General features: G+C 31.7%; 4 protein-coding genes and 3 non-coding genes across 7 annotated transcripts; 2 read left to right on the forward strand and 5 right to left on the reverse strand.

Moving 5' to 3' along the window:
- Window positions 1-784: 784 nt before the first annotated feature.
- Window positions 785-3,757, reverse strand: LOC102588449 (heat shock cognate 70 kDa protein 2-like). Its single transcript, XM_006365643.2, has 2 exons — window positions 3,380-3,757; window positions 785-2,715 (listed from the first exon to the last, which is right to left on the reverse strand). Exons 1-2 carry the CDS (start codon window positions 3,591-3,593, stop codon window positions 980-982), a joined length of 1,950 nt encoding a protein of 649 aa, XP_006365705.1. The 5' UTR covers window positions 3,594-3,757; the 3' UTR covers window positions 785-979.
- Window positions 3,758-4,627: 870 nt separating this feature from the next.
- On the reverse strand, window positions 4,628-4,699 carry TRNAP-AGG (transfer RNA proline (anticodon AGG)). The gene has a single exon. It is a non-coding gene; the product is annotated as a tRNA-Pro (tRNA).
- Window positions 4,700-10,466: 5,767 nt separating this feature from the next.
- LOC102588776 (ubiquitin-conjugating enzyme E2 7-like) lies at window positions 10,467-14,001 on the forward strand. Its single transcript, NM_001288134.1, is given in 6 exon segments — window positions 10,467-10,597; window positions 10,676-10,778; window positions 11,761-11,858; window positions 11,965-12,065; window positions 13,026-13,103; window positions 13,705-14,001. Coding segments are annotated over 6 exon segments (498 nt in total). The 5' UTR covers window positions 10,467-10,554; the 3' UTR covers window positions 13,780-14,001.
- Window positions 14,002-15,948: 1,947 nt separating this feature from the next.
- Window positions 15,949-17,511, forward strand: LOC102589107 (CASP-like protein 4C2). The gene is made up of 3 exons (XM_006365645.2): window positions 15,949-16,355; window positions 16,814-16,949; window positions 17,221-17,511. The coding sequence occupies exons 1-3, from the start codon at window positions 16,135-16,137 to the stop codon at window positions 17,446-17,448; spliced, it is 585 nt and encodes a 194-aa protein (XP_006365707.1). The 5' UTR covers window positions 15,949-16,134; the 3' UTR covers window positions 17,449-17,511.
- A 983-nt stretch (window positions 17,512-18,494) lies between these two features.
- On the reverse strand, window positions 18,495-21,237 carry LOC102589429 (dolichyl-diphosphooligosaccharide--protein glycosyltransferase subunit 4A-like). Its single transcript, XM_006365646.2, has 2 exons — window positions 21,132-21,237; window positions 18,495-18,763 (listed from the first exon to the last, which is right to left on the reverse strand). The coding sequence occupies exon 2, from the start codon at window positions 18,758-18,760 to the stop codon at window positions 18,650-18,652; it is 111 nt and encodes a 36-aa protein (XP_006365708.1). The 5' UTR covers window positions 18,761-18,763; window positions 21,132-21,237; the 3' UTR covers window positions 18,495-18,649.
- On the reverse strand, window positions 20,742-20,814 carry TRNAR-CCG (transfer RNA arginine (anticodon CCG)). Its single transcript has one exon. It is a non-coding gene; the product is annotated as a tRNA-Arg (tRNA).
- A 69-nt stretch (window positions 21,238-21,306) lies between the features above and the next one.
- TRNAH-GUG (transfer RNA histidine(anticodon GUG)) lies at window positions 21,307-21,378 on the reverse strand. The gene has a single exon. It is a non-coding gene; the product is annotated as a tRNA-His (tRNA).
- Window positions 21,379-24,214: the final 2,836 nt, after the last annotated feature.

The raw sequence follows: 24,214 nt of genomic DNA on the forward strand, positions 1-24,214 counted from the left end.
ATAACAAAGTTTGGTATCCTGGCAACTTTGGCTTAAAGTTAATGGGGTCGGTCGATGCACGGAATATGATGAAATATTCTAGAATTTAGCTTTAGCTTGGAATAAAAGCCAACCAAATGAAGTATATAAATTTTGTCTCAAAGTTTAATTGTAGATATCCCATTAAACTTGAATTTTTTTTATCCCACTTCTCAAGTGGTATAAATTAATCCAAGAACTAGAATCTCGGGATAATTTTGTTCGCGAATCAAATGACTAGAGTCCAATTCGGGTGCTAGTAATGGTTTTATTGGTTTTGGTATGCAAAATTGATATGTACATGAATCTAAGAATTATAATCCGAAGACTATAATAAAGTTAACTCGAATGAAGAATCTTTTCAAAGAGTAACCCCAAGTAGAAGTTATTTAATGATTTAATCCGCAAATCAGCAATTACATCACTTTACTAGCTTGATGTCGGAAATCGGAGAAGATCTGATTCACCAATAGGCTAAGAAGCAATATAATATTTTCAATAACCCAATTTCCTCCATAAATTCTCCGATCATTTGCTTCATTGGTTACAACGGTGGCTTAATGTTTTCATTATTTAATAGTTTAGACTTCTCTAATAAACTCAATTCCAATATACACAGTCAACTTCAAGAGGAGGAAAACAATTTTTCTTTAGTGTTTTGCGTCTATTCTCACTTAGCCTAATAATTTCTGGTTGCAGTGTTCTAAATTTAGAGATGTGTGAATGTCCAAAGGAAATAAAAGAAAAGGCAAAGGGATATCAGAAGTGATCTACATGAAAGAAAGTTGCATAAAACTCATAAACAAGGACAGAGAAAATGTTAAACACAAACTGGAAAAGACTAGACTGGATGAAATATCAAGGATATTTCTACATACACAAAACAAGTTTAGACAACTACAACTACACTACATCTTATTTCTTCTACTACTTAGAACTAGATTTCATCATAATCTGAAGCTTAATCAACTTCTTCAATCTTAGGGCCTGCACCAGCACCGCTAGCACCGGCAGAAGGGCCATCTTCATCCATGCCACCAGCCATGTCAGCACCACCCTGGTACATCTTCGCGATAATGGGGTTGCATATGCTCTCAAGCTCCTTCATCTTGTCCTCAAACTCATCAGCCTCCGCGAGTTGATTCCCATCAAGCCACTGAATTGCCTGCTCAACAGAATCTTCTATCTTCTGCTTCTCCTCAGGAGAAAGCTTCGAAGCGATCTTATCATCCTTGATGGTGTTCCTCATGTTGTAGGCATAATTTTCCAAGGCATTCTTGGCTTCCACTTTCTTCTTGTGCTCTTCGTCTTCAGCTTTGTACCTCTCAGCTTCTTGAACCATTTTCTCAATCTCATCTTTAGATAGTCTTCCTTTGTCATTGGTGATGGTAATCTTGTTTTTCTGACCAGTGGTTTTATCCTCAGCAGAGACATTTAAAATACCATTTGCGTCAATGTCAAAGCATACAGTAATTTGGGGGACACCTCTAGGTGCTGGAGGAATGCCAGTGAGTTCAAATTTCCCCAGCAAGTTGTTATCTCTAGTCCTGGCTCTTTCACCTTCATAAACTTGAATCAACACACCAGGTTGATTGTCGGAGTAGGTCGAAAACACCTGCTCTTTCTTAGTCGGAATCGTGGTGTTCCTTGGAATCAAGGTGGTCATAACACCTCCAGCAGTCTCCAGACCAAGGGAAAGAGGTGTAACATCCAACAGCAAAAGGTCCTGAACTTTTTCATTCCCTTCACCACTCAAGATTGCAGCTTGCACAGCAGCTCCATACGCAACAGCCTCGTCCGGGTTGATGCTCTTACAGAGTTCCTTCCCGTTAAAGAAGTCCTGCAACAACTGTTGCACCTTTGGAATTCGAGTAGAGCCACCAACAAGAACAATATCATGAACACCACTCTTGTCAATTTTAGCATCCCTCAAACACTTCTCAACAGGCTCCATACATTTCCTGAAAAGATCCATGTTGAGCTCCTCAAACCGAGCACGAGTAATCGTCGTGTAGAAATCAATTCCCTCATAAAGAGAATCAATTTCAATAGTTGTCTGAGCAGTGGATGAGAGTGTTCTCTTAGCTCTTTCACATGCAGTTCTTAATCTCCTAAGAGCTCTAGGATTCCCACTGATGTCCTTTTTGTGCTTCCTTTTGAATTCTTGAACAAAGTGATTAACCATCCTGTTGTCAAAATCTTCTCCACCAAGATGAGTATCACCAGCAGTGGCTTTCACTTCAAAAATACCTTCTTCAATGGTAAGTAGTGAGACATCAAATGTACCACCACCCAAGTCAAAAATAAGCACAGTCTTCTCCCCTGTACTGCTTGATTTCTTATCAAGTCCATATGCAATTGCAGCAGCAGTAGGCTCGTTGATAATACGCATAACATTGAGCCCAGAAATAGTTCCAGCATCCTTAGTAGCCTGACGTTGAGAGTCATTGAAGTAAGCAGGCACAGTAACAACAGCATTCTTTATTGTTATTCCAAGAAAAGCCTCAGCAATCTCCTTCATCTTAATAAGAACCATGGAGGAGATTTCTTCTGCGGAGAACTCTTTTTCTTCACCTTTGTAATTGACAACAATCATAGGCTTGTCAGCAGGTCCTGGGATGACCTTGAAAGGCCAAAGCTTCATGTCACTCTGTACTGATGGGTCACTGAATCTCCTACCAATTAATCGCTTCGCATCTGCAATCAAATTATAAAAGATTTCAGCATGAATTCAAACATAATTACTTTCTTTCTTACTTGAAACTTCAATTGAACAGATAATTTGGGTAAGCTAAAAATTTATCAGTGGCTACAGCAGAGTAAATACAGCATACAAAAACAAGAAATTATTATCTTTGATAATTTTAGCCTAACATGGTTAAGCTGGACAAATTCGCCAGATTCCACTTCTTATAAGCTTAAATTGAACACTCAACATTGTTATGGTACTATATAAAAAACTAGCACAAAACCAGGGCAGAGCTACGATTACTTATGATCAACAGACCATAAGTTGAAAATGCAGATACAAATCAGGACCAATAAGCTTGATGAATTGATGAAACAGAGAAGAGATACAGTTTTACTTGCACTAAATTTATGTTTTCAAAAATCTAGCTTAATAGGTATAAATGATTAATCGAGAACCTAATCAAATTCAAAATCCTAGCTCCAATACTAAACATAAACTCAAAATCCTTGCTCCAATATACCAAACATAAGTTCAAATACTGAACATAAACTCATAATACTTGCTCAAATACTGAACATAAACTCAAAATCTTAGTTCGAATACTGAACAAAAAGAGAGAATCATAAATAACAAATACCAATCACAAAGCACGGAATTTCCAGAACTTACCGAAAACAGTGTTGGTAGGGTTCATAGCAACTTGATTCTTAGCAGCATCTCCAATCAATCGCTCCGTATCAGTAAACGCCACATACGACGGCGTAGTCCTGTTCCCTTGATCATTCGCAATAATCTCAACTCGATCATGCTGCCATACACCTACACACGAATACGTCGTTCCGAGATCAATTCCGATCGCCGGTCCTTCACCTTTTCCGGCCATTTTCAAACTTTTTCACAACAACGAAGAAAACAGAGAGTAATTTCAACTAGTAAAGCAAAGTATCACAGAATTACAGATTGTTTTTGGTATAATGTGAATGAAAATGGAAAAAATGAGGAGAGTATAAATAGTTAAAATGAGTCTCTCGAAGTTTCTAGGTAACCGTAGATTGGATACAAAAACGGTGAGTTTTGGTGATGAAAGTTTTTTTTTTTTGACCAATTGCTTGTAGCTTCTGGTAAGTTCTGGAGATTTCTCTACAGTTCTAGACGTGTTTCATAATGCTTCGCTCAATTTTCTTACTTTTTCCTCTAGTATTGTAAGTTCTAGTAAGTACTAACATTTTAATTTTAAACGTTAATATAGGCATTTAATTATATTAAATTTAAATCTACAAAAATAATTTTGAACTTTACTTTAAATTCAACATGTTAGTCCGTTCAAAATAAATGTTGTGAGCTTGTAAAATTGAGTTAATTATTCAAGATATATATATATATATATACTGATTTGTGTCGAGTATGAACAAAATTTATATTGATATTTGAGGGGAAATGTGATACATATAATGTGCATGATATTCTTAATGATGTGAAATATTTTCCAAAAGAATTATGCGCATTTTGTTCATAACAGACAATATTATATCTTATTAAAAGTATTTTAAAGTTGTTTTAAGTTAACAATTTTGAATTTCAAATGATAAACTCATTTTGTTAATTCCAAGATGTTGGTTTATACTAGATATATCGATGTCACGTATTAAATGATATTGTTACATTAATTAATAAAAACAAAAACTTATTATACGACCAACCAAAATAACTTAACATGCTTAATTTTAAATGGAGAAACTATCTAATTACATAAATATCTTTACTATGTTTACTAATTCACGATCTCTATAATTTAAACTAATTATATTTTATATCATTTTAATTAACAATTTCATACCAAATTTTTGTCAGATACACTTAAATATATATTTTTTATATGCATTTAAGTAAATAAAAATTTACCAAAAAGTAAGAATTGGGGCATTCCGAGAATTGAACTCGGGACCTCTCGCACCCTAAGCGAGAATCATACCACTAGACCAAATGCCCATTTTGTTTCTCTTATATCACTTGATGTTATTTGATCTTAAACAATATAAATAAGAAATGTTCATTTCTTGATATAAACATATATTTAATATATTTGAAGCTATTGGATAAAAACACCAAAATTAGGTTCATGGAAAGAGTTAGTGTTAGAGAAAATATATTCAATCACCAAAGTGATAGATCAGTGAAGACAAAGGATTGGACTTGACAAGCATACATTTCATTCGATAAACTTACACTATTTTTAGTTAAGAAATCAAATTATAATCAATCTGAATTCATAAATAATTTCATTATTTATTATTGAAGCTCCTAAAAAGAATGTTTGTTTCAAATTTCATGATTCCTAACTTTTTACGTTTGTGACAACATTGTTTTCGATCCACTCTTCATCGTGAAATTTAGTCTAGCAAGTTATTGCACTACTAATTAATATCGGATACCACATGAAAAATAATTGAGTAATGATTGATTTTAAAGCTAAAATTCATTTATGAATAAAAATATCTTTATCTAAAATGTTCAAAACTTTGATAAATATAATTTCAGCATAATCACGTGAAGTTTGAAAATTTGTTAAAGACTCAAACTTTGTGAACGACTCATGAAATTCAAACATAAAAAGCTAGAAAATCTAAGCTTTCACAATCTAAATGTGAATGTTGCAAAATTTATTTCGTGATTTAATTATCGACATCAAAACAACATAGCATGTTAGGTGCTTTGAATCTTTTGGAGTATCTAAGTACAAATCCAAAAGTGCATGCATGATCCACGGAGGAAAAGCATACGCATGTTGGCATGTATTTTGTCTATTCTTGAGGTTCATCCGATGTGGTACAAAGATAGCAAGGGAATTATACCAAAAATTTTCAGTACTAAATTAAAAAATGTTCTAATATTTATATTTCTCTAATTTCTTTTTTTTTAGATTAATAGAAATAAACACTATTATAATATGGCACAATTTTAAATATATTTATGTATTTTATTCACGTTCTTTAATCAAAAAGAGATTATTCTTTTAGAATATATATCTTTTAATAACAACAACAACAACAACAACATACCTAGTAAAATCTCACTTAACCGGGTCTGGAGAGGGTAGACTGTACGCAGATCTTACAACTAGCTCGTAGAGATATAGAAGTTGTTTTCGAAAGACCCTTGGCTCAAGTGCATCAAACCCAAATAAAAGAAGAATAAAACAATGAAAAAACAATAATCATTAATAAGAAACGTAATGTAAAATCTATAAGAAAGAACCTCTTAAATAAGAAATTGACACAAAGTACTTAATAAGATGAATATAATTTAGGTATTAGAAAAGGTATCTATTTTTCAAAACTGTAAATAACATGGTGTTATTCCATTTTTTTATAAACATTTTTTAACCTCATATATATATTAATAGAAATTGTGTACAAATAAAATTGTAAAATGATAATTTAAATAATTTATAAGTTTAAAGTGCAAGAAAGTTATTACAAATTATTATTTTTAATACTTGTAAAAAGGATTTATAAGTTGGATATACAAATTAAAAAATATAATTATTTCTTTCATTTAATAAAATTTTGTTATTGAATGAGATAATTAAACTTCATATTAATAATATATATATAAATGGATTTTTTTCTACCTAAAAATGCATTGACCTCAACACTACACAATTTAATATTTTTTTTAATAATATTATATCAACATTAATAATATTTTATGACAGATATTTTTCTATTGGATAAATAACTAGCTATGTAATTTTTATAATTCGTAATATTCAAACCCGAAAAAAAAATCGCATCATTGATTTTTACATGGGATTAAATTATTTACATGTAACTCAAAAAGAATTGAAAAATGCTCATGGCATTTATACAAAGAAAAAAAGTACTTAATTAAATATGACAATTTCAAATGTTTCTTTTACGCCTTTTGTTTCCAAACACCTTTTTTTTCGGTAATGTTCCAACACGTTATTAGAGTGAGATTTATTGTATAATACGTAATTTTTTTGGCCCGGAAATGAAAAGTAAACATTTATTAATAAAATTCATTTTGTCATATAATTATATATTTTTTTACATTATTATACTTTTATTTTCCAAAACGTATTTTTAAGAAAACATTCCTTGGTAAATCTCCAAATAAAAAGAGGAGTTAGATAAATTTTCAAGAAAAAATTCCAATTAAAATTTCAAAAAAATAAAATTTTCAATTACATATTTCCAATAAATCCCCAGAAAAATTCTCCAACAAATTTGTAGCAGTAAAATTCTCAAGTAATTTTCTAGGTAAGAAAATTCTCAAGAGATCCTCAATAAATAAATTTCCAACAAAGTTCGTGAAACTTGAATCCTCAAGTAATACCACATATAAAAATATTCCTAGGTAAATCCCCATGTAAGAATCCTAGCTAAATCTGCAAGTAACTTTACCTAGGGATCTTCTTGCAAACTAATATGGAAATTAGTTTTTGTTCATGACTTGCGAATTTACCTATGAAAACAGTTCCCGCAGATTAAAATAATTCCCCATGTATTAATTTTGTGGAAATGGCGTCAAATTTACCTACCAATTTTTCTAGGGAAATATTTTTCGCATGTAATTAAACAGTTCTAGAATTTAGAAATTTCAAATTTTTGCATGAAAATTCATAGGAAAAATCTGCGAAAAAAATCTCTAGGTAAAATTCATAGGTAATTTACATTTTTCTAGTAGTGATCATTTAGACCATTACTTTTTAAACACCATTTGCTTTGGTTCGGTGTTTTGTTTTCACATTAAAACTCGTTTTAATTTAAATTTGAAGTTTACAAGGCTCTTTTTTTAGATGATATTTTCAATAGAATTTATTTTTATTCTTATAAATTAAATTTAAATATTTGATTAAGAATAAAAGAATCTGAAGTCATCTTAACATAATTTATATCGATACAAAAATGTTACTTATAAGTTAGACAAATTCAAAATTTTAAATTAGTAGACACTTATAAAGTATGCCTATAAAGTATTTAGCATACACATTAATGTGTGGATCCACTTTTGCATGTCGACATGCCCATGAAATTGGTCCATTTTTTTTCGAAAAAGTTACCTAGCTCACTCAACTCATTCCTTACCAATTACTCTATGTATCTTTCCTAAAGGGAATTAATTTATATATATAAGATTATTTAAACTTATACTTATCATATAATATTTCGATTTTTCGATATCCTCAATCTTCATTTCTAGGGTTTAATTGAATTCAACGTTTTTTTTTTCTATTTACATTTATCATTTAACTTTTTGATGTCTTCTATTTTTGCTCATATACTCATCGAATCTAACATTTTAAAAAAAAATTACATTTACTATATAATTTTTCTAATCTTCGTCCCTAGGTTTAACTGAATGTAACATTTTTATTTATTTATATTTATCATGTAATTTCTAATGTCCTCTATCTTCGTTCTTAGGTTAGGTTCAACTGAATCTAATATTTTTTCTTTTATAGATTTATTGTGTAAAGTTTTTCAATGTCTTATGTCTTTGTCCTTAGGTTCAACTGAATCTAATATTTTTCTTTATCTATATTTACCATGTAATTTTCTGATGTCCTCTATCTTCATCCTTAAGTTCAATTAAATCCAACATTTTTTTTCTTACATAGAGTTATTATGTGAAGTTTTTCGATATTTGTTGAGTCCAAATGCACATGAGAGTATACACGGTAGTGTAAATAATAAAGTGACCCTTTTAGGAGTCGAATATCGAATCCATAGAGACGTGTCGGTTTACTATTTACCTAATTAGATTAATTCTCACAATTTAATGCAAGTGTGCCACAAGAATTTGATTAATATTTGAATACTAAGAGTGCTAGAATTAAATAACTATAGCAACCGTTCAATTTCATTTTGAAGTATAACAATGCTTTGGAAAAATTCTAGGGTTGCAATTTAAGTAACTAAGAATTCATGTGTCGTATCACCTCAATGGATTTCAGAAGGTTATCAAATCACTGATTTATAAGGGTGATATTATGATTATAATCTCCTGACTTTTAATCACCTACCACAGTTGACAATCTAACCACATCATTGAGCAGGATAGATTGAATCAACTGCGGAGCACTAAGCTTTCTTCTTATTTCGTAATCAAGCAAGGTAACTAGGTATCCCTATTCTAGATACAAATAAATTCTAGTTATGTGCGAGAAAATATCATGTTCCTTATATTTCACGTTTTATCTCTCTATTCATCTCTCAAGTTCAAGAACAAACAATAGATTTATTTTAATAATGATCGAGTATTAAAATAGTAATCCCAGTTTTCACTTGTCTAGTTTTCCCCCCGCATTCCTCTGATTTGCTACTAAGCTTTACTCATCGCTTCAGCTCTCGTCAAACTCTATGCATAGTCTAATCATATATCTTAGTGCACATTATCGCAATACTCTTTAAAACACACACAATTAATGTAGTAAAAATGCTCTTAAAACTAAGGGTATATATGAGTAAAATGTAGTAAATAGACATAAATACGCCCAAGATCAATATCCTCTATTTTTCGTTTTTAGGTTTAACTGAATTCAACGTTTTTCTTTTACTTCTATTCATCAGTAATTTTCTAACGTCCTCTATCTTAGCCCCTGGATTAAATTGAATCCAACATTTTTCTTTACTTATATTCATCATGTAATTTTTTGATATCCTTCACCTTTGCCGTAGATTCAATTAAATCAAACGTTTTTCATTACTTACATTTATCATATAACTTTCCGATATCTTCTAACTTTGCCTTTAGGTTTCAACCGAATTTAACAACTTTTTAACTTCATACTCACTATGTAATTTTTCGATATCTTCTATCTTCGTCCCTAATTTCAACTTAATCAAAATTTCAATTTCTTCACAATAGTAAAACTCATGTACCTATATAATTAGGGGTGCTCATGGTTCAATTTGAATCGGTTATTGATTAAAACCAAAATCAAATCAATCTAGTCGGTTTTTTAAATTTCTAAAACCAAACGAAACGAAACGAAAAAAATAATTGTCGGTTTGGTTCAGTTTTTTTGGTTTATTCGGTTTGAAAGTAATAATTTTTTTAGGACGTACATATCTCGATAGACACAAACACTTAGTACATGAACAATCCACAAAAAAACTATTGTCGGTTCAATTAAGCAATACTAGAGTTATCATTATACGAACAAATTGATTCAATTAAGAGAAAATGTGACTATTTTATGTGAAGTAGGGTAAGCAACGACTAAAATGAATTTTGATGGACTTGGATTGTTATAGTTGGGCTAAAGTGTTTGGCTTGAGAAAATGGTAAAGTTAAAAACTTATGTTAATTAAAATTTAACAAAAATATTTATATTTCATTTATGAATAATATATAAATAATTATAGAATTTATACACCTAAGTTATCGGTTCGATTTGGTTATTTTTGCGATTGTTTTTTAGTAAAACCAAACCAAATAGTGTCGGTTTTTAAAATTTAAAACCAAATCAAATCAAATATCAAGTTTTTTAATCGATTTGATTCAGATTGCGATTCGATTTAATTTTTTAACTATAATCATGAACTTTCCTATGTTATTACTAAAAATTCAATAAATATGAAGTATTGAACTCGTAAAATTTAAATCCAAACGCGATCTCTCACAAATGGTTCCAAATGATACTTTTTAACCCCCAAAATTTATACTGCACCGCCCCTGTCTGTATAAATTCCATAAATCTCTGTTTCACTTCGTCTCTTTCGCTGCCCTAGAACCTTCTTGAGAGAATCCCTTTTGTAGTCTTTAGCTTTCTCTCTCTAGAAGAATTTCTCTTTTTTCTCTCTCTCTGAAGTTGTATGGCTTCACAAGCTAGTCTTCTCCTTCAGAAACAACTTAAGGGTATCCATTTTGGGGTTCTATGTAATTTTTACTGAATTGGGTTGTTTTCTTTTTTGATTTGTGCTTTTTTTCTTGCAGATCTCTGTAAACATCCAGTTGATGGATTTTCGGCTGGTTTGGTTGATGAAAGCAACTTGTTTGAATGGAGTGTCACCATTATTGGACCTCAAGATACTTTATAGTGAGTGGTCACCTTGTTTTTTTCTTGATTTTGAATTTGGGTTTGTAGCTAATTTTGTTTCTTGAATTTGTTGTTGTTTGGTGTTAATTTGTGTGATGATTCAAGTAATTGGGTTGTGAGCTGTTTAAGGATTCTGTTGAGCTGTAATTCTATTGATATTTCATTTAATCTAAGTTTTGATTTTTAATTTGGGCTTGTAGCTTCTTTTTTCTTGAATTTGTTGTTATTTTGGTGTAAATTTTCCCTTGAAATGGCTGTGCGGTCGAGTCAAGTAATTGGGTTCTGAACATTTTCAGGTTCCTGTTGAGCTGTAATCTACTGATATTTCATGATACATTAATGTTATCTTGTAAAATTGGTATCTTTGTATTGGAATTAAATGGAATATAGCAGAGTAGAAAGAGGATTGCATTGATTGGTTGAAAAGAAGGGTCTGGTCATTCAATTATTTCTTGATGATGAACTCCCTGTCGATTGCCCCTCCGACCCATGAAAATTGATAACTATAGATTCATTCGTACCGGTTTTAGGGGACTGCTAAGCAGTACACCAATTGAATAGTGTTTCCCATTCCAATTGAGTATGTCCAGCATCTCAGAGGGAGAGTTCTGCCCATCTCTATAAAGTCTATGATTGATATGAAGCATGTCTTGAGAATTCAAGCAATTGAAGTATATAGATTCATCTTGCCTAGTACAAGTGAAGAGTCTAGTTTGACATAAAAGACATAATTTTCTTATCCTAGAAACTTGCTTAAATTAAGAATCGGGGCGAAGCAATTTATGGAAAAAAAGGATTGTTACAAGCTAACTTTGTGTCCTTGGTGTCATGGTTTTGAGAACGAATTATTCTATAGTTTGCATTCTCGCCTATTAACTTCCTTTAATCTGTGATTGTTGTATTAACCTTAGATATGCTAAAATATGACAGGTTTGTCGTATTTAATTAAGAGTATAACATTGTGTAATTGCTATTATTGCAGTGAAGGGGGTTTCTTTAATGCTATCATGAGCTTTCCTGAAAATTATCCCAACAGTCCTCCAACTGTAAGGTTTACCACAGAGATCTGGCATCCTAATGGTTTGTAGCTACTTATCTATTTTGAGGCTCAATAAACTGGTTGTTCTTCATTACCATCGTCAGCACTGATTTTAGTTTTTGCTTGGTATTTTGGTATGACATACAGTTTACTCTGATGGGAAGGTTTGCATCTCAATTCTTCACCCCCCTGGTGATGATCCAAATGGCTATGAGTATGCTAGTGAGCGTTGGTCTCCTGTCCACACGGTATGACTATATCACAAATGCCATTGTGAAATGTGAATGCAGAATATCTGTCTTTCTTCCTATTTTTTCTAACCTCCCACCAACTGCATGGAGGAAAATTTTGCCTTATCTTTTCAGTTTGCTTACTGCAAAAAAAAACTTAAAGTGTACTACACGAGGGGGTTAATGTCTCTCCAAGATTTGGCTACTATTTCTTGTTTTTGTTTCAACTCTCAAGATCTTCTGACCTTACTAAAATAAATAAAAAACAAAACAAAACAAATGCTATGAAGATCTTCTGCGGTGCTAATCTTAGGCGATAACAAAAAAACAAAATTAATGAGCTTTTGATTCAACGCATTGCTCCTCTTTTGAGAAGGCAATGTATCACCTCAAGAACCTGGATCTATAATGTTTGTTGTACATCCTATGATTGCCTTAGCCTTCTATTGGTCATTACTTCTATTAATGCTTAATCTCTCAAAATATCCTGGTACTTTGCAATTGAGTAGGTCGTGGAATTCAATATGGCCTCTTTGTCTTTAAATCCTTCATTCCTTTGTCAAATGCATCAACTTGTTTACTATCTTCATTTTCAAATGCACATGCATGAAAAGAACACTACCGGTTCCATTGATCAAAGGGTCCCCTCCCCTTTTAAATTGACCGATTCCTTTATATAAGCATTGGCATTGCATTCTGACATGTTCGGTGTTCTACTAGAATTATAATCTCTGGTCATACTCATGCCTGCCAAACTTAATGATGCATGTCAAATGTGAGGACACCTCTGGTGACAGTTCTTTTTCTTGTGATTTCAGCTGCCTGCTTCTGCATAATTCTGCTTTACTATCTCTGTGTAATTGCTTCAATTTTTATATCTCGTCCAACTTCAGTGCTTCTTTATTTATTGCTTATTGATTTGTGCAGTAGTTGATATATTTCTATGGAATCAAAATTGACTTCGAGAGTCCTTTGCAGGTGGAGAGTATAATTTTAAGCATCATATCCATGCTTTCAAGCCCTAATGATGAGTCTCCTGCTAACGTGGAAGCTGCTGTAAGTAACTTGATTTCTAAATTCTTTCTTATTGATCCCCTGTAAATGAACTGCCTAACACAGACCAGGGTTGAAACTCCATGGGAACCTTCTGTAGTTCATATTTCTTTACACATTCATTAGTTTTTTTTCTTTTTGTGAGTTTTACACATAGTAATATCCCCACAACTAGCTCTCTATAAACAAAATGTCCGTAGATATCTCGACTTGTGGGAGTTACCTTATAATGCAGTTAAGTCTGTGTGATGATAGTGATTAATCAGCCGGTGAAAGATATTTGAGTTTGTTAGAGTGAAAGGTGCTGATAAAAATAGAAAGCAGACGACATATGTAATTTCTTCTTTATAGTTGAGGGAAGCTGTTTTGTACAGTAAGGATGAACTATAGACACATTTCTGAATCACTCTTTTGTTTCTTTTCACTCTTTTTAACCTCCATCGGTCGTCTCTCTCCTTGTTTCTTTGACACTTCTAACCGTTTCATTTGTTACCCCTTTCAACTCATGGTCAAATGTCTCAGTTTCCTTAAATCACTTGTTCTGCCCGATACCCTGAAGTGCCTTCTAATATCTTATTAATGTATCGTTTATGGTTTTGTGCAGAAGGAATGGAGGGAAAAAAGAGATGAATTCAAGAAAAGGGTCAGTCGTTGTGTAAGACGGTCACAAGATTTGTAGTAAACACAGAAATGTACCAACCCATTTTATGATAAAGCTGAGGAAATGGCATCGACGTTCTTTTGGCTGGATGTTCATTGCTACAAAGTGTAGCATTTGTCGACCGTTAGACATTGTGTATTGTGCCTTTCTGGTCTTGGGGGTTTTTGACATTTTTGTTGATCTTACTTTGAATGTTAATTGCCAGTTATATTTCTTGGAAAAACTTTATAGGTTACTGAACTTTGTGTTCTTTGGCTTTTTCTTTTTTTGATGTTATATCAAGCTTTATGTCTCTTCCAACCCAGAAATGAAAGAAAGCTCATTAATGAAAAGAAAAAGTGGTTGGGTTGATATTTGGTTGTAATATCAAGTCATATTTTCCCATTGCAATGTAGGGTGTTTTTTTCTTTCGTGTGTGTGGGTCAAGTCATATTTTCCCATTGTATGTAGGGTGTTTTTTTTCTCATTTGTCTCTGTTTGGGGGGGTGGCGGGGGGAGGGTGTGGATTTGCATGTGTCTTGTTCAAATGATAAAAAATTATTTAGATTCACAAAGGTAAGGTTGCGTACATCATATCATTATTATTAGACTACATTTGTAGGTTTAAAATTATATATAGATCTCACAATAATTGCTAAGCCCGTGGAGATTGAGGTTCTACGTACTTTTGAATTTCACTTTGCTCGTACCGGATACGAGTAAAATTGATCTTCGCATTGAACTTTAAGCGCTAGTTGATTCTTTTTCCATTGAGTTGTTGGGGTTGTATATTGTACTATTTAGATCTCACAAAGATAGAGGTATTTTTGAGATCTCATTGAATATGCTATCGCTGATGATAAAAAATTGTACTTAGAAGACATGTTAAAGTTCTTTTCCAAGCTTATTCAATCAAAAAGACAAAAGGATGTAGCACATGTAGAAAGCAACAAGCAGTGTGTATGTACTTTGAACATTGATTCTTTTTCAAAGTAAAGTGTGTCTATGAAAAGGAAGAAACAAAGAAAGATGTACTATATTTTATACTAATAATTACATATTGATGATCTATATAAACATAAAAGTAAAAAATATGTCTTACTTCTACATTTTCATGACCTATCAATTTAAGACACCATTAAAATGGAAGCAATATATAGTATTATAATTATTTATCCCAAAATTAAAAATTCTAACTAAATATTGAGTAGAGTCCACATTTTTTTCTCCTATACCCTTGCCAAACAAACACTTACTAGTATTTTTTTTCATTCGGTGGTTGAAATTAAGGTTCGAATAACTTTAAATTCATATATTGTGAAGTTTATTTTTGGAGATAGCTATATATCATTGACTTTAGATTTTCATTAACAACATTGTGCATTACTCGACAATTCACTTATGGTTCTCGATCATTTTCAATACGAGATTGTTAAGGAAACACTTGATTGAAGAAAAATACAAGAAATTTTATGGTTAAAGTTTTTATATTATTCAAGATATGGTTGTGTATTGATTGATTCAATTTGGTTTCGGAGTTTATTGGTTCAACTTTATCGGTTATCGATTTGTGGACATGTTAAATCATTATAGAACCATTAAGATATTGTCTTATCAATTATCGTTTGTCAATTATTGATTGTTATCGGTTCGCTTCGATTTAGCCATTAAAATTTGACACCAAATTTTTTTTGAAAATCACTTAGAAATAAGGTGACAAACCAAATGAACCGTGCACATGAGTTGACATATTGCATCTTGCTCAAAAATAAACACTAGCATATTGTAGAATAACCAAAATTTTGAAACAACCAGAAATAAAAGTATGAAACTAAGTCATATGTCAAGGACTTTATAAAGTGAATGATATAAATATAATTAATTAATTTACGATCAGGTTACCAGTTAATCTGTTAAGAAAAATCTCAAGCCATTATAGAATCTATAATTCGATAATAAAAAAAATTAAAATTGTTACTAAAATCATAAATCAATAATCTATTATCGATAAATTAATAAAAAAAATTCAATTCAAATTATTGATTTGATTCAATTTTAAACAATCTTAACTCAAGATTTAAAAAAATTGCTTAATTGTGAAACCCTTGTGAGTGTGGGCGAAAAATCTCAACCATTCCGTCACAATTTGAGTGCACCTCTTATAAGTGTTGGAACTACTTTTCTCTGTTATTCCTTTTGTCATCTTCCTCACCTTTTCCTCTCTTTATCTTTACAAAAACATATTCCTTTTTCTTTTTTTTTCTCTCTATCCTTTCAAGGGAATTATGCCATGTAATTGTCCTGTAACTTTCAAAACCCTACTCCATTGAAGCAAAACAGTAAAAAGCTTCAAAACGCCGTCGTTACCTTATCAATGCACCGTTGAGAATCGAGATGATGAGATCACCTCAAGTTCGAAACGGCGTCGTCGAGACTCCGTCACCGTCGCACTTCCACTCCAGCGTATCCGTACACAAGCTCCGGCGATTCAACATTTTTATTGTCGTCTTCCGGTTTGCTTCCTTCTGCTTCTCTCTTGCCTCCGCTATCTTCATGTTCACCAATTCTCGCAGCGGCTCCGATTTGCCTCAGTGGCACCACTTCGATGCCTTCAGGTAATTATAGTAGTAGTTTTTTTGTTCTAATGGATTTCCTCCTCTCATCAGCAAAATCTTTCACGCGATTTAACTGTAAATTGATTACTCTGGAGTTGAAATTTGATGGATTTTTAGCTCACTTTAGCAAAAAATAATAATTGGAATACCGATAAAACGGCATCGTTGTAGTACTCTGGAGTTCAAATTGGTGATTCCTTTTGCTTTTACCGATAAACGCAACAATTTTAATACTCCGGAGTTGAAGTTTGATAGATTATTTGCTCATTATTTGCCCAAAAATAAAAGGGAAGAATACTAATAAAATGAAGTTGTTTATAGTACTACGGAGTTCAAATTAACTGATTTTTTTCCGGTTTTATACTGATAACCACGATGCTTTTGAGTATCCGGAGTTGAGAGTCGATGAAGTTTTAGTTCTCCGGCGTTCAAATTCGCTGATTCCTTTTACTGTATAGGTTTGTGGCTGTTGCCGGTGCAATTGTTGCCTTATATTCACTCTTCGAAGTAGGAGCATCCGTTTGGGAGATTTCAAGAGGCGCTACTGTTTTCCCTGAAGTCGTTCAAGTTTGGTTCGATTTCGGCCACGATCAGGTTCGTAAATCCTTCACTTTAATGGCGGTCATTTAGCTTTTTTCTGCAGAAATTTGTGAAACTCCAAGTTAATGTTGCCTCATTTTGAGTGGAATTTCAATTTTTCGAGTTTCATAACTGAATTATAATGACATTTGATGTAGCAAAAGAGAACAATTTATCTGGCTCAGTCAAAAAACTCTCGCTAACTTGATAGTTTAGGTATGAAATTTGAAAAAAATTGAATATTTTGAATGTGTTTTTGATTATTAGCTCTCTTTTTTACCGGTAGGTATTTGCGTACCTGTTGTTGTCGGCGGGATCGGCGGGAACGTCATTGGCTCGAACTTTGAAGGAGATGGACACGTGTACGGTTAGCAATGCATTCTGCGTTCAATCAGATATCTCAATAGCCTTTGGATTCGCCGGATTCTTGTTCCTGGGCTTTTCTTCACTCTTGTCGGGTTTCCGGGTTGTAAGTTTTATTATCAATGGTTCTCGATTTAATGTTCAAAATTAAAAATAAATTAATATTTTTAATTTATTTTTTCTTCACGTCAATTATAGTTGATAATTACTAAAATTTGACCAAAGATGCGTAAACAAAAAGTTGAGTGGTGTGGCTATAATTTTATTTATTTTTTCTCATTTGATGTTTGATACTGCATGGAAGCTCAATTGATTCGAATTTGTATTGAATAGCTCCCATTTGGGGGGAGCACACTTCATTAAAGATTTTCATGTTCAAGAATCAAAATCGAGATCTTTGATTAAAGAAGAAGCAATCCATTGCGACATCCTTTGGTGGTGTGGATATGATATCTTTGCTACTACTAATTTTCTTATTCTATGTTAATTCACAATAATTAGAGATGTAGCAGATACCTTCTCAGACTTATTCAGACACATTGATTATTTTAAAAGTTAGGAGTATCTCAAATAATAATATTTAGACGTCTTAAATATATTTTTGGCATGAAGTAAATATAAAATACTATTTTATTTGTAAAAAACAATAAAAATATCTTTTAAATCATTTTTGGTTCATGGATGACAGTATGAGTTCTGGAAGATTGACAATAATTCTACATTTGACTAAGCTGTTAAGCAAGTCATGGGGAATGAGAATTTAAGTCGTCAAAGACGACCAATTATCCCTAGAAATTTTGTAAGCTTTGAAATTTCACTTTTATTTTCAACCACCATTATTTCTGAGAAACAATTGACGCTCCTTTGGTTCAAGACCTAAAGTATAATCAAATGAAAAGAATATTTCAGAGATTACAAAAGATATTAGCAAGTTAAAGAAATCTGGTTAAAGCTTATAACCATTTGTGTTGTTTACCAAACAAAGTAGTTAAGCCAAAAAGTGCTTACCACTGAACCTCTAGGCCCAGACCCAACAACAACATACCCAGTAATATTCCACAAGTGGGTCTGGGAAGGGTGAATTGTACACAACCTTACCTAAAAAGGTAGAGGTTGTTTCTGATAGGTCTAACCCGATTATCGGCACATTTCCTTAAGAATAATTGCAATAGATCAAGAGCTATCAGGTTCACAAAATAGGAGAGAACAACTAAAACTTCGACTTTCTCAGACCAAATATCCGATCTCATAATATTCAGGCAAGAACTGGCTGGTGATAATAAACGATAAAAATGAAATTCATTTTGAGCTCATTAAAAGTTACTACTCACTATGGGGATCATCAGAATCAGTTAGTTGCCCAAGTACTTGGGATCAGCCACTACATAATGATAAGCAATAACAAACACGAAAATAAAGATACCAAGAAAGTTAGCAAAGAATCCTAAATCTTGATCATCCATTATCTGCAAGACAAAGTTGAAGAGCCAACAGTTAGAACCAAATGAAAAGTATTACATTGGTTTAGTAACACAACAGTAAAGTCTGCAAGAACAGCTTTACGATTTCAGAGAAATAAGGTGCAAGACAGAATTCCTTTACAACCACAAACTGAAAAACATTGAAAATGAAATAGATGCTAATTGATAGCCCATTCACGAAAGCTATTGAACTAAAACACAAAAGTTCAGTTCCTGCAATGATCTCTAGTTTTTCATCAGTCCCATTATCAAGTTACCAGGTAAAATGAATAAAATATTATCATGAGACGAGCAACATTCGATTCTTTTTGGAGTTAGAATATTGGTATAGCACAAAACAAATATTAAGAATTCCAACCCGTCTACGCAAAACTACATTATCTTTTTGTTTCTCTAATAAGGACAAGGTCTAATGGAATAATCTTGATTTCCTATGCTACATAGTTTTTTCGTGTATCTTATTTGTTTGAAATTGAGTTCAATTGATTTGCTTATCGCCCTACATTCAAAGGTTGGGTTATTTTTAGGGGGTCATCGACAGTACATCCCCTCCCTCCTTGTATAATCAATGTTCTGATGAGAGTACAAGTTGCTGAGCAAGTAACTGAAAAGCAATAAGTGAACAATTACATCAACGATCAATGACAGTTTTAGAGTTAACGAATCATGATACTACGTTGTTTTCATTAACAATTAAGACACACAACCTCAAGGTATTGTCCTCCTCTTTCCACTAGAGAAAAGGCTCATTGGACAAGTTAGGTACCTATACTACGCACAGCATTTTGTTCAGCTCTATACACATGTTTCACAATCTAGAACCACTTTGATACTTTTAAAATTCTCTGTCTTAATGTACCTTATGCATCTTCCATAATCAGACGTCAATCCTACTGTAACAGCCTAAGACTTCTGTAGGGAATGATTAAATCAAATTCACAAACCTAGCATCATGGTAGACATACTTAATGAAAATGTTAAGGTAAAGTTGCTCCTATTCCTTCAAATACTCAAGTAACACCCTAGAAATTTCCATGTACTTCCCCCCTAGATAAAGTAAAGGAAGATTATTGCAACATGTGACAGTGACACAAACAAACACCTAAACCAATAGAACAGAAAAAGGAAAACTTAGCCTCTTATTTCACTCCACAAGCATCTCTCATGCGGAGGCAATGATTATAGGAATAAAACCATTAATCAAGTGAAAACCAACATGCATTTCCAATAGAAATATCTTGATGGCATAATTTACCCATATCATGCCCCCAAATCAAAACAAAAATTACTTAGCAGGAGCACCAAGTTCATAACTAAATGCATATGCAGTGGAGGCAGCTCATAACAATCTCTCAAACCAACTGCCTCAAGCTTATATCTCCAAAGAAACAAGTAAAACCTCTTTCGAATTTTATATTAGAAAAACTTCATTCCATTAAGCAATTTCCAAAAACCAAACACACAAATATGAAACCAAGAAAAACAAAACAGGTGCAAAAGAAGGCATGAAGCAATCCCAGTGGGATTCAAACCCACAAACTTTAGATCATAAGTCTAACACAATATCCACTCCACTGTGAGATCACTTGTTACCATCTTCTCCGTTCCCTTATACATATCAGTACTACTCTTTCCTCTAACATTGAGAAAGACAAAAGAGCAGATAGCAAAAGCAACGGTTCTGAAAGAATCTAACTAACCTAGCGTTTAACCATAAATTTACTTAAAACTTGAAAAAGGAATGACTTTTGGAACTTGAAGTTGTGTTTGGACATAAACTTTCGACTTAGAAAAAAGTTGAAGTTTTGTAAGTCAAAATGAAATTTCACCGAAAATCATGAACAAACAATGCATTCAAACAAAAATTTGAAAATCTACTCCCCAAACAGGAACCAAGTATATGTAAACTCACACCAATCTCCAAAACCAAACACAAATTATGAAACAAAAAAAAAGTAGGCAGTGATCACAGTGGGATTCGAACCCACGACCTTTAGATTCGGAGTCTAACGCGATATCCACTCCGCTATGTGATCACTTTGTTACCATCTTCTCCATTTCCTCATAACTATCCTTTACCAAAATTTCCACTACCATCGAAAGGGACAAAAAAACTCATCAGAAATGGGTACCACTTCACCGATCAAAACTCCATTCATGTACGAAGCAAACAAAATCAAAATCAATGACGAAAACGACACACAGAACAACAGACAACAAAACCAAACTTTTCCAACAATTGAAATCATGTAAATCCAGATCTATACATAACACACAAAATCATAGAGTTGTAAACATCAAAACTGAATTAAAAATATGAAACTGTATAAATTCAATAGATCGAGATCTGTACCTTCGATTGATTAATACGTCGAATCGGATTTGTTGAAAAAAAATAGTAGCCTGCTGTTCGAACTGATCGCAGAGAGAGAGATTAAAAAAAAAGTTAATAATGGGATTTGGGTTTTATTAAAGTATCCAAGTGAACCAAAAATACGAAACTGAAACCAAAAAAAGTAAAAGTGAAATGTGGCTGCTGGGATTCGAGCCCAGGTCTCGACGGCCACAACGTGGAATTCTTACCACTAAACTACAGCCACTTCATGTTTCCATAATAACACGAGATAATTATATTTCAATTTATTTCTTAATTTAATTGCTATCATTATAATTTTTTGGATATTCCAAATAATCCTAAGATTAAATTATGGTGTCATTTAATTTGTTATTTGTAAGTTATCCCAAGCTAACGCTTGGGTGGTATAGTATTCCGGGATAATTTATCCCTTGGTTGGACATAAAATATCGAAAAATGAATTACCAAATCGAATCAAATTTCTTGGTAATTTGATATCAGGTAATTCGTATTGGTGTGGTATTCGAGAGTAGACTTTTAGAATTAAGGTATTTGAGTTTGGTATAAGACATTAGAATCATTTAGTATTCGATATTTTTCCCGAACACAAAATTATTTACTTAATGAATGTCATATATTAACAGGCTCATAACTCATTAGTACAAGTTCAAAGAAAATGTTAAATACTAAACACAGACAACTTGAATACATATGTCTTTTAGTTGTGTTAATTTAATTTTCTTGATGTAGTCTTACTTGTCGATCTTCTATTATATCATGCATCCACATAGAAAATAGAAATAATTGGGGCAATAATATTAACTTTGTAATACAATCAGCTACAAATTCAATACAGTATTATCGAATACAATACCGAATTGAAGTTTGATTTATCAATTACCGAATCAAAATTTAAAATTTTGGTATTTGGTATCTACTTTTAACTACCAATTACCGAATTATTGAATTCGAAATTTAGAAATTTCAAATCGAATATCAAACGTCGCCGCTACTTATCCCGGAATAAAATAGGCAAATTACAAAAAAAATCTCTTTAAATTCTTTTTATGCATCATTTTTCTCATTTATGAAGGTATTTTTATAAATAAATAACTTGTTCTTAAAATATATGCAATGTATATTATTTTGAACACAATAAATTAAACACTCGATATAAAATAATCTCAATACACTCAATTTTCCATGCTATCCCTATAAACAAGTAAAAGTCAATATTAACATTTTTTTTTAGTTAGTCTTAATAGTTTAATGGGAAAAATTATATTTTGAGTAGATACTTGTTCCTTCTTAATTTGTAGGTTCATTCTAGATAGTATATCAATCTTTTTTTTTTTCATCTTTTTGTATCAGTTAAAATCATAATATTTGAGGCTCGATAGTAAAATACATGATAATTGAATTAGAAGTTGAGATTATAAAGAGCATATCGCTAGTAGAAAGTGAAATCAATAAAATTAATTTAAATTTTTTGAATCTTGTAATTTTCAATGCATCATGTATAATGTTGGATATAAAGAACGATTGTATATAAATTTAAAAAAATCTAATTTAACAAATTAAAAAGAAAAATAAGATAATTTCAAATTTGGCACTGTGTATAATCCCTTCCCAAACTCCTATAACCATCCACGTAAACTTAAAAATCTCACAATCTGGATTGTTACCGTAAGTTTATTAAAAGTGAGATCACAATTATTTGCTAATAAAATTTATACTCAAAGCTCGATCTTAAACTTTTTAGTTAAGGATGAAATTATTCTATGCATCGCATCATAACATTAATTAGTAGATTGTTTGGTTGCCGCTTAAAGTTACGTATGAATTAGTTATGTAAAATTTCTTTATTCACGTATTATTTATCTTCTATATTGATGTGTTGAATTTTATACATAATAACTAAAATACTATTTTCTTAATCTCAATTTATGTAACACAATTTCTTTTTTTTATTTTGCTCAAAAGAAAGTATCACCTCTCAATAATTGAAAATAACTTAAGTTTAAAATGGCTACTATTCTTAGGTATGGTTTGACTGAATACAAATTGTGATGAGATTAGTTATGAACTTTATTGTCCTTCAAAACTTTTTTATATTTTTTCCACCATAAAAGTGATGAGTATCTTTGTAAATAATTTTTTGAATGCAACACATACTATTTTTAATGCATTAAAATAATCTATGTGTAATTAATCCAAGCATAACCAATACATGCATTGCTTACACTCTATTTAGTATTATTCTTATACAGTCTACCAAACGACCCCTAAGTATTTTTGTGTGTGCATTCTCACAATGGTACAATATATATTTAAAAATAAAATTTTCTCCTTATTTAGTATAAAAATAGAACTTTCATCTTAAGTTTGTCAGTAAAAGAGGATTTATGAGAAATCAAATCAAAATAAAGATAAACATAAGAATTGGTCAAATAAATTCATAAATAAAAATTATATTTACATAGTGTAATCTTTTAATAGAAAAAGTTGAAGGACTATCTAATAATGAGTGGTGAAGAATGTGAATGTTATTATACGTGGTGTTAAAAATAACGTAAAAATACATGAATATGAAAGTGATATACAAAAAGGGTTTAAAATGATATATTTGTCATTCTACCTATTTTATCTCTGAATAAGGTATCCCGAGATTACTATACGTCTATACCACCCAAGAGAGGAATAACTTATTCCATTACTAATTATTAATCTCGAGATAAGTTATTTCAGACATGTCAACCAAACAACAAATTAAATGACACCATGATTTAATCGCAAAAGTATTTAGTGTTATCTTTTACGCCAACAACCCTTAGTGAAATAATTTAAAGTCACACAAATATTTAAACTTTATTTTAGAACAAAATACTTAAAAGTCTCTTTTTAAAAAAAAATAAAAAAATGTACCCAATCAAACGATACCAGATAAATTTAGATGTGACCAATCAAATACTATGTTAGCTAAGTACATAGCTAATGTTGTTTCGTTCTAATCGGAAAGATATTGTTTACGTTAATGAAACGTAACCAACGTGGCATATTAATTACAATATAGTACTTAA

The sequence above is a fragment of the Solanum tuberosum genome, unplaced genomic scaffold (assembly GCF_000226075.1).
Source record: "Solanum tuberosum cultivar DM 1-3 516 R44 unplaced genomic scaffold, SolTub_3.0 scf00577, whole genome shotgun sequence".
Lineage (NCBI taxonomy): Eukaryota > Viridiplantae > Streptophyta > Magnoliopsida > Solanales > Solanaceae > Solanum > Solanum tuberosum.

What these genes read in the sequence shown, in the direction of transcription:
- LOC102588449 (XM_006365643.2), bottom strand. Translation starts at nt 3,593, where the DNA reads ATGGCCGGAAAAGGTGAAGGACCGGCGATCGGAATTGATCTCGGAACG. An exon ending in CCCTACCAACACTGTTTTCG is followed by an intron (nt 2,716 to 3,379) that starts GTAAGTTCTGGA and finishes ATTTGATTGCAG; the next exon opens with ATGCGAAGCGATTAATTGGT.
- LOC102589429 (XM_006365646.2), bottom strand. Translation starts at nt 18,760, where the DNA reads ATGGATGATCAAGATTTAGGATTCTTTGCTAACTTTCTTGGTATCTTT.
- LOC102589107 (XM_006365645.2), top strand. Translation starts at nt 16,135, where the DNA reads ATGATGAGATCACCTCAAGTTCGAAACGGCGTCGTCGAGACTCCGTCA. An exon ending in CACCACTTCGATGCCTTCAG is followed by an intron (nt 16,356 to 16,813) that starts GTAATTATAGTA and finishes TTTACTGTATAG; the next exon opens with GTTTGTGGCTGTTGCCGGTG. An exon ending in TCGATTTCGGCCACGATCAG is followed by an intron (nt 16,950 to 17,220) that starts GTTCGTAAATCC and finishes TTTTACCGGTAG; the next exon opens with GTATTTGCGTACCTGTTGTT.